Source organism: Elaeis guineensis, chromosome 13 (assembly GCF_000442705.2).
Source record: "Elaeis guineensis isolate ETL-2024a chromosome 13, EG11, whole genome shotgun sequence".
NCBI lineage: Eukaryota > Viridiplantae > Streptophyta > Magnoliopsida > Arecales > Arecaceae > Elaeis > Elaeis guineensis.
Window position 1 is genome coordinate 76,473,036 of NC_026005.2, and position 9,969 is coordinate 76,483,004.

The 9,969-nt window shown below is 37.0% G+C and overlaps 1 protein-coding gene across 1 annotated transcript; it reads right to left on the reverse strand.

Annotated features, from left to right (window-relative positions):
- Positions 1 to 2,279: 2,279 nt before the first annotated feature.
- LOC105055883 (squalene monooxygenase SE1) lies at positions 2,280 to 8,127 on the reverse strand. Its single transcript, XM_010937891.4, has 8 exons — positions 7,838 to 8,127; positions 5,821 to 5,932; positions 5,353 to 5,527; positions 4,442 to 4,610; positions 3,978 to 4,196; positions 3,523 to 3,798; positions 3,117 to 3,395; positions 2,280 to 2,728 (listed from the first exon to the last, which is right to left on the reverse strand). Exons 1-8 carry the CDS (start codon positions 8,063 to 8,065, stop codon positions 2,624 to 2,626), a joined length of 1,563 nt encoding a protein of 520 aa, XP_010936193.2. The 5' UTR covers positions 8,066 to 8,127; the 3' UTR covers positions 2,280 to 2,623.
- Between the last annotated feature and the right edge of the window lie 1,842 nt (positions 8,128 to 9,969).

Consider the following 9,969-nt stretch of genomic DNA (forward strand, 5'->3'; position numbering starts at 1 on the left):
CAGACTTATTAAAAGAAATTTCTTCATTCACTAACCTTTTTTAGAGAGAGAATCAATCAAGAGAGAAAATATTTTAGAGAGAGAAAACTCATCTTGAATTCTTCAGACAATATGATTCAACAAATTCTGATCGATCAGATCAAATCATGCTAAAATTATCATGTGGACAATTCAATAAGATCATGAGAAATAAAATCTAAAAATACTTGATCTGATCAAAGTGGATGTCGGTGTACCGTCCGACGATCACGGATCAAAAATTCATCACGAGGATCATTTAAATTCATCATCATTCTTCTTAAAATTCTAGAAATCTTAGGAGAGATAATCTAGAGAGAGAATTCTAGAGAGAGAAAGTAGAGAGAGAAAGTCCAATTCTAGAGAGAAAAATACTAATTCAAGCTGAAGAGAGAGAGGGAAGAGAGAGAAACTCTCTTTCTCATATTTTATTATTTATATCATTATTTATTAATTAATTTAATAATTTTTCTTTTCTTTTCTTTTCTTTTTTTTTTCTTTTCTTTTCTTCCTTTTTTTTTCTTTTTTTTTCTTCATGGAAGAGAGAGGAGAGAAAATCCTATTTATTATTATTATATTATTATTATTTATTTTTTCTTCTTTTTTTTCTCTTTTTTTTTTCTTTTCCTTTTTTCTTTTTCTTTTCTTTTTCTTCTTTTTCTTTTCTTTTTTCTTTTCTTTTCCTTCTTTTCTTTTTCTTTTTTTTTCTTTTCCTTCTTCTTCTTCCCGGGCTTTCATTGGGCCGAAACAGGGGACCTAGAGGTCCCCGTACCTTGATCGACCGATCACGGCCATCTCATGGCCAGAGGTGGCCGGCGGCAACGACCGACTCTCTCGGGTTCGGAGAGACCAGGGCCGGCGGTCGGCGTGACCGTCGGCGCCGGAAAATTAGAGGAAAGAGGCGGCGAACAGGGGGTTTCCTTCTCCAACTAAATCCGGCGACACCCGTCGCCGGCCATCGTGCACACAGGCACGGGAAAGAAGGGAGAGAAGAGAGGGAGAGGAGGGAGACCTTACCACAACCTCCGGTGACCCCCACCGGCGAGAAATCACGGCGAACACGGGTCGAGGAGTCGCGGCTTCAAACGGAAAAATCGGAGAAAAATCTCCGGCAATCATCGGTGGCTGCAGGGTCTACCCATAGAGGAGAGGGGAAGGGTTCTTATAGAGCTCGTCCTAGGGTCTTTTAATGGCCCTAGGACTCCGATTCTTGATCGGAGAAGAGGAAGACTCCGATCGGGAGTCTTCCTGCTCTGTTTTTTTTTTTTTTTTTTTTTTTTTTTTTTTTTTTTTTTTTTTTTTTTTTGGGCTTTGATCTGCTGGGCTGGGCTTTGGACTTGGTTTGGGCTATAACAATATCCATCGGATCGGATTAATTTTGCCATCCCTATCTAACTTCGTTCCTGCAGAAGGGGAAGGCACCGAGGGACAAAAAACAATAGAGAGGATCTTCATGAGCATGCACCACCATTACTTCATTGGTACGTTGTAGAGAACTATTTAGCTAATATCCACTGAGAAAGCTCCTTACAGTCTCCTACATGAGCTCGAATATCACATGGAAGAAAGATACTAAGACCAATTCTTTGAGTGAGATGATGGGTAAGTCCACCAAGCTCTCAATCAGTTCTTCAAATTCATAAGACGGTGGATATGTATGGAGATTCGTACGGATATTTATTTAATTTCACATCGATTATTCGTCAGAAAAATTTTAAATACTTAGAGAATCAAAAATTTAAATAATATTTTTCGACTAATCTTTTTGTATGATATCCTATATTGTTACAAATTTGACCCAATTCATAGTCCATACAAACTAAGGAATTACTACAGCTAGCTTAGATTCATTGAGACTAACTGCAAACCAGATAATGATGTTTATGAATGAATTTATATAGATTTGGATCTTCAACTTGGCAAAGACACTAAGATTTAAATGAAAAAAATATACGAAGATCCATGTAGATTTGTATTTACTCTCATATTAATTATTTTTAAAAAAAAATTAGATATTTATATAGAATTAAGAAAGCTAAATAATACATTTCCGATAGTCTTTTTGGATAAGATGATTGTTACAGTATGCCCACCAAACTCTCAATCATCTACTAAAATTTGAGGCCAGCAATCATAGATTTTCAAAGAATAAAATTTGTCCCACACCAAGCTCCAATAAGTTATCCACAAGAATCATCAGCAGGAACAAGTTTTTGATGCAAAAGCCAAAAAAAAAAAAAAAAGAAAAAGACAAAAGCAAATAAGAAATTTGAATTCACTGAGTGACAGAATTGAATTAGTGCTTCAAGTACAGAGATGTTTGGAGTTAATACAAATAGGCAACACAGCAGCAGACAAGTACTGTTGACAAAACTTAGAAACTTTAACCAGGATTATGTAACAGTTCTGTGAATTTTACGGTATTAAAACGATGTAGAACAGAACAGTCGTTGCAGTCCAAGCACTCTCAAAATTATTAAACTTGCAAATCCCAGATCTATCCTCAGAAAAGACAAGCTGACAAAACACGTCCTGTCAATAGAACAGATGAAATATACCACCCCCATCATGAGTACAACCATGGTTATGGATATTTTTCAGAATTTCATTTCATAGGAGGAGCTCTGTAGTATGCAGGAACCATTGCAGGGAAGAACATTTGCCTAACCCCTTCTGCTCTTATAATAGGAAAAATGATACCTGATGCACCCTACAAGATAAAACACAGCACCATAAGTATGAATACAAAAAAAAACATAGAACTTCATTCCATGGAATGCATCCCCTTTTGGATATTTATATAGCATTATCTGCATGTACCAGTTTTTGACTCTTTGTTCATGTAAAAGAGAAATGATGCCCTATCAGCTGGTGCTCAGGAAAATTTAAGAGGCTGAAGATTTCTTAGTATGCTGGAATAAAAGGCATTGAAGGCTATCTTAATAATATTGGTGCCTCTCTAATACTGGTTAAAACATCCACGCAGCATTTCAAACCTCCATTTTGTCTAATATGACAAGCCAAGCATGAGACACAAAATATATTTACACAACTACAGAAGTCAAAATAAATTCACAATAACAAATCTGGTAACTTACTGAGATCAATCTGGCTCCAACCCATAATCGTTTGGGTGAAGGAAATGGCAACAACAAACGGCCAACACCATATATAGCAACAGCAAAAAAGTGGGCGACCAAGCTCAGCGGGCGGGGATTAAGACCAGAGAGTAAAGCAATGGGTCCATTTGTACACACACCTCCAAGGCTTAGATAATCAAAACAGGCTTGGCGCATCTCATTCCTAGCCTGATCAGGGGAGGCACTGAAGACCTTGTACAGAGCACCTGCCAAAGTGTTTATTGTAGAAGCAACTGGCTGCAAAAGCAGAAAAATTACACAAACTCTCGATGAAGTGCCAAAATTCAGTCACTCGTTGGCCATGGTTACTGATATAAAATCAAAGAATGAATCAGTCAACAAGCATATGGTAATCATGGCTTACCTTACGTAAGGTGTAGAAAGATTCCAGGTATTTGCACAAAGAAGTCGCATCATGCAGATTGCGCAGAGGCTTGAGAAGGTTACGGAGCACAACAATATCAGACAAGGCCACGGTCATTCCTCCACCAGTTAAAGGATGGCGCATATTGAATGCATCCCCCATTAAAAGAGCTCCAGGGGTAGGAAGAGGTGCAGCTGGCATGCTCCTATTTGGCATAGTTCTTATACTTCCTTTATCGATGGCCGATATAAAAGCATCATGAAGTTCAACTGGAAGCTGATATCATAAAACATGTTTGGCAATTTACAGTATTTAATTTAGGTCGTAAGTAGGTTGTCTTTCAAAATCTTTTACAGTAAGAATAAGTAGTGCAGATGAAACAAAGGGGAAAAAAGAACTAACAACTGCATGTGTGGAAGATATTATTCAGAATGCATGTGACATTCAAAAAATACCTGAGGTGCCACCACAGTTTTCAGATAATTTGTCATTTCCCCATTAGCTATGGAAGGCACCTTCTGCCCAGGCACATCAACCAAACAGCGGACCTCAGTGCTACTTATAGGATAAAAAAGGATGGGTGAAGGATCTGCTAAAATAACATGCCCATGGTTTGGATGTGGAAGCTGACAGTTCTCCAGGACTAAACCAACAAAACAGGAGGGCACCTCCACCTGCAGAAAGAGATATCGACTTATGAGAAGGTTTTAGTAGAATGGGTCTACACAATAATCTAAATTATTTACTTTTATGCTGGTGAATACATCTGTTCATGCATGTGCATGCATGAAGATGAGCACTACAAATTGAAACTGAAAACAGCATTGTGGAAGATGGTTTAAGGCTCTTAAGTAAAGTGAGATCATGTTTTGGGAAAAAAATGAAACTTGGCAGACAGGACTGGAGCTATATTCTTTACCTTCGGTGAGCAGAGAGAGCGTCGCAGATTGGAAAAGCAACCATCGCACACAATTGTTAGAGGTGCATAAGCTTTTAACTCTTCACCGGACTTAGTCTTGTATGACACCCCCTTTACCATCCCATTTTCTTCAAGCAAAGATGTCACAGTTCCCTGCTCTAACTGAACACTGGAGAAAATGTTTTATGAACAACTTGAGTATATCCTAAAACAGGTGATGTATAGGTGATGTATACTAAAAAAAGGTATACAGCATAAAGATGCTAAGGTATGGATAAAACATAAGTGAACAAGGTGAACAGGGATCACATGTTGTGTATATAATTATCTAATGGTTACTAGGAACATGGCAACAATTAAACTGCTTTTTTCTTTGTCATATTTCTACTCTTATACTACAAATATAACTGCACCGCATACTACTGGTATCATATAGTAACTTTCATGCATAAAATCACATGTCTCCATTAATGAGCTGGTCAAAAGTTCTGACTGATAAAATAAATATTAAACTGTCTCTGCTCACTCCTGCAACACATCCAATTACCTATTTCAAATATTACATCTTATAATTTTATTTAGTCATGGAATAAAATTATTTATTAAAAATACAGTGGAACATAAATAAAGCTACTGCCTCTTCATTGATAAATTTAAGCATTATGAAACTATTGTATACTATGGAAATTAAGCTAAGAAAAACCATTTAGGAAGGTTCAAATCAGAGGAAAAAAATGAAAGCAAATGACTTGGCAGTTATTATAGGTATTTTAAATACAAAAAAGAAATTCTCAAGCAAGAATGCTTTACTACATTAAACTAAACTAAAAAGAAAAACAGCAAGCTGTTCTTTTTTGTGTTTTGAATTTATAGAAACAAATAAAAGAGTCTTAAAATGAAACTGGAATTACTTGGGCAAAGATGCAGCTTTCTCTCGCATCCGCTGTATGAACCGGCCATTGTGGAAGCTCCTTCCAGCAACATCAGAATGGAATTTCTCCAAAGGGTAAGGGAGTCTGGTATTCTTTCCATCTTTATAAAGAGCATAGCCAAGGACCCGCTGAGCATCAATTTCTTTCACACAGTCTAGAAACAATATAGACTTGAGCATTAGAAGCATCTGCAGAATGTGTGTGTGTGTGTGTGCGTGTTTTCTGAATCACAGGCAGAATGTGTTTTAATAAAAACATGCTACCTAGATCTGGGCCAGAAAACTAATAATATTCTATTTCAGAACATGTTTGAAGTTGATGTGTGAAGAGCATTAGTGATGGATTTTTTTTTTTTTTGGACATTCATGATGGTGTTTAGTTTTAACAGTGATTCCCAACATTTCTGATTCACTCAAATCTAGAATTATAATTAATTCTCATGCTTACCCTCAAGGCCCAACTCAATCAATTTCAGGTAGCCCCCAGGTTGTAACAATTCACCAACAATTCGATCAGGCTCTGTCAGATCTCTCTCAATTACATGTACGCGGCGTGCATCCTACAGCCAATAAATTCAATCAGATCATTCTTAAAAAGTCTCTCAACTCCAGTCCATCTAGAGCATGTGCAACAGAAAGAATAAAAAAAAATTAAAAACAAAAAATGACTCTGTCCTTACTGGACAAAAATTGAGGATGGACAGAGATAGGCAAATCACTTTAATCAAAAAGGCAAAATGCAGTAAATGGGAACAAGGTTAGAAAGTTGAAAAAGATTATTCATTGCTAACAACTTAACACAAGATTCAATTTAAAAACTATGGTAAAACCCTTACAAAATTCAAGTTCCAGAATTCACCTTGAGCTATAATGGTGTTGAAATTTGAAATTAGCACTGTACAAAGAACTTACTTTCAGCAATGCAGGCAGTCAAGGTTCTAAATCCCATGGGATGGGGTGTCATGATTTCTTCATAGGATATGACGCCCCGCTGTCCTGCTCTGTCCCGACACCAGTCCTACTTATGCATCCCTTTTAGATATCTTCCATCTATCTCCTCTTCTTCTTTCATTACTTTCTTTCTTTCTTTCTTTTCTTCCTTCCTTTCTTTTGCTTTTATCTTCCTTTCTTTCCCTTCCTTTTTTTGTTTCTAACCCTTCTTTTATTTCTTTTTTTTTCTTTTTTCTTCTTCTTTCTCTTTCCTTTCTTCTTTCTTTCCTTCTTTTTTTCTTTCACTTTTTTCTGTGCTTCATCTTTTCTTTCTTACTTTCCTCTTTCTTCTTCTCTCCCCATATGAATGGGTTTTGGAGTCCCAACCACGTCCCCATCCTATTTTTTCATAAAAACAGGATGAGACGGCTGGGACACTCTCAGTCCCATCAAGACTTAAAACCTTGCATGTAGTTGAAGGCCACACAAATTTGCGAAAAAGAAATAGGGACCTTTTTCCTTTAGGTAAATTTCGGATAGCTTTTATTTTTTTTTCTTCAATTTAATTCCTTTAAAAATTATTAACTTTCTTTTCCATATTTATTATAATCTATAATGACCTTTCCCACCATAGTGAGTACACAGTATATCCTAACAAAATCTCTTTCTTCTTAGAAAAATCCTGTGGTTATCTCAACCACTCCATTATCCATATCTCAACCACTAAGTGGTCCACATCGTGTAAATACTCCTGGGTAAAATATGATTGGCATTTTCTTTTCGATAATAATCAGAAAGTAAAGCTCCATTAGTCATAACATAACCAATTACAATAATCATCAGCTTTGTTCCAATGATAAGGTGCCAGTGTTATCGATCCTCACTCGCTATCTCTGATTAGAATTACTGCTAGGCAGCCACCTATTAAGCAGCAAACCACCTAGTGGTTGGAAGACGTGACACGTGAGAACAAATATCTCAAAACTGGTTTGTCTACAAACAGCGCGACTCATCAGCCATCAACATTATGCGTCCAAATAGCAACCAAATCACAGATAGCAGCCTGATTTGAGCAAGAGAAAGTGGAAACATTCCCCTTGGCATGTCACTGCGTGCCGATCCTACTTCAACCATGCATACATAGAGCCGATTTGACCTAGTCATTGAATTATGACCATCCTTCTGTCATAGCCTAAACATGAACCAAATGACTGAAGATTGAAGCCCTAGGCATGATTTAAAATTGACAAAATTTAACACCATCCAATCAATTTAAGGTTTCATTAGTATTTTATCCGAAGCGATAGTCTAAAACAAATTCGACTTGGCAGGGACCAATAAATTAGAAAAATATAGCAAACACTATGACTTTGTTTAAAATTATATCAACCCAAATTCCGCTCGACCTTTCTCGATCCCAAATCTTGTCTCTTTCACGACGTAATCCAAAGCGCGACCATTTTACCAAAAACAAAGGCAAATGACCTAAATGGAAGCAGAAAAGGATTTTTTTAAAAAAAAAACAAACATCGAACCTTTCCGAGCGTATAGGCTAGGGCGGATCCGGCTACGCCAGCCCCAACGACGATAACGTCGGCACCGCCGTTACCGGCGGATTCCGAACCGCATTCCACCTTCCCGCCGGCGGCCGCCGCCCCGGCCAGATTCCCGTCACCCCTCCGCCGTCTCCCCCGGATTCCAACGAGGAGGAGAAGCCCCAAGATCGCGCCAACAATCCCTCCGACGAGATACTCGTCCTGCATCTCCTTCTCGCAGGCGCTCTCTTTCTCTCTCCCCCACCTCCCGGCCACGAGCGTCAAATTAATACAACAAAGCAGTATCGGGTTCTACGCCTTAAAAAGGAGCAGGATGAGGGTCGGGTTCTCCGCCCCATTAATGCCCTATACGCGTAGCTTCGCCGAGTCGATGTCTTATTGGAACTCTTATTCTCACGGAAGGTGACGGTATGCAACCTCCCCAAAAAGGCCAGATTAATGGACAACGGACAACCGAGAGTTTCGGGGTTCAGCTCACGCGGTGTGGTCCCCAGCGGGAGGGTAATTTATGGCTCTGGAGGAAATCATGGCCGTTAATCATGCATTGCGGGAATCTGGACGCATGGTTCAGGTGCGGAACATGAGGACAAGTGCCACGTTGGCGAATCCTTGGGGCGGGTGGCGTGCTGGAAATTGGCCGTGCGGTTTGAACGAAACTTCGCACGGCTTCCGGGTCAAGAGCTTGATTACGCTAATCCGCATCCGGCTTGCTCTTTCGTAAGTTGCATTTAGCGTGTGCGCAAGTTGTTCGACGGCTAATTATTACAGGTGAGGAAATGGAAAGGATTAGGTTGAAGCATCGCCCTTATTTATTTTTTGATAGAACAGGGGGGCGCTAGCCATCCTATTCTATTTCAGTAATGACCTTAAATATTAAGGTATGAAGTGATGTATTTTTGCAATACATAATAAAATTATTATATAAAGTGATGTTGATTGGTAGCTGAACGTAGAGTCGTTGATTAACATAATATTTTTAGATGATGATTTATATAATTTTTATTTTAAGTCATACTTTACAGTAGCACTTTCATTTGTCATTGCATATAATGATGCTAATTTGATGGGATATATATTATTATAATTTATTGATATTTAAAAAATATAAATTATTAAATAAAATAATAAAATAGGATATGTAATGATATATTTTGAAAATACAGATTATAAATATAAAAATAGAACATTCAATGATTACAAATTGTTGTTTAAAGTAGGATAAGCAAGTAGAAATGTGTTGCCTAAATAAAAAATTGCGACCCCAAAATCTTGTAAAATCATTGCCTATAATCAAAAATTTGATGCGCAAAATTTTTTAAAAATTATTATCTAAATATTAAAAATTATTGCTGAAAGACTAATAAAATCGTTGCCTATGATCAAAAAAATATTGTACAAGATTTTTTGAAAATCGTTGGCTAGACATAAAAAATCATTGCTTAAAATGAAAAGAAGTGTTGCAACAACCTTTGAAAAATTATTGCCTACATATGAATAATTGTTATCCAACATATAAAAATCATCATCAAATCCTTCCAAAAATCATTATCTAAATAATCATAACTACTGCAAAAACTTATAATAAATCATTGCATAAAATGAATAACTATTGCTAATTACTTCAAAAAAAATCATTATCTAAACAAGAAAAATCATTGCCAACATCTAAAAAAAAAAAAGCTATCGTAGCAAAAACAATCGTTGCATTTTCTTTATTACAATCATTATAAATTAAAAACCGTTGCATGAGGTTCTATCATGCAGCGATGATTTAATTGTTAGTTTATAATCAAAATATTATTATATTTGACTTTAAGCAATGGTCGCATAAGCAGCGGTCGAAAAATTATTGCTAAAAATATTAGGCAACGATTTTGGATTTTCAAGTAACATTTTTTGATTATTGTCTGAGGTTAATTTTATCGTAGTTAGGTTGGTATGGGTCCTATCTAAATAAATCGCCTCCAATAAGCACTTCAGCTCAATTCTATTATATTTTCGAAACATAACCTAAATGGGACCAAGACATGACTCCTGATGAATCCCGTATATCTCATTGTTGCACATGCTTCATCTACTAAAATAAGAGAATTAGCCATCGGCCCTTATTC

Bases quoted from the DNA above. Each gene is read 5' to 3' on its own strand.
- LOC105055883 (XM_010937891.4), bottom strand. From the start codon at position 8,065: ATGCAGGACGAGTATCTCGTCGGAGGGATTGTTGGCGCGATCTTGGGG. The intron at 4,611-5,352 runs GTAATTCCAGTT...CATTTTCTCCAG, and splicing joins AAAGCTGCATCTTTGCCCAA to TGTTCAGTTAGAGCAGGGAA. The intron at 4,197-4,441 runs GTAAAGAATATA...CTCTTTCTGCAG, and splicing joins GCTCTCTCTGCTCACCGAAG to GTGGAGGTGCCCTCCTGTTT.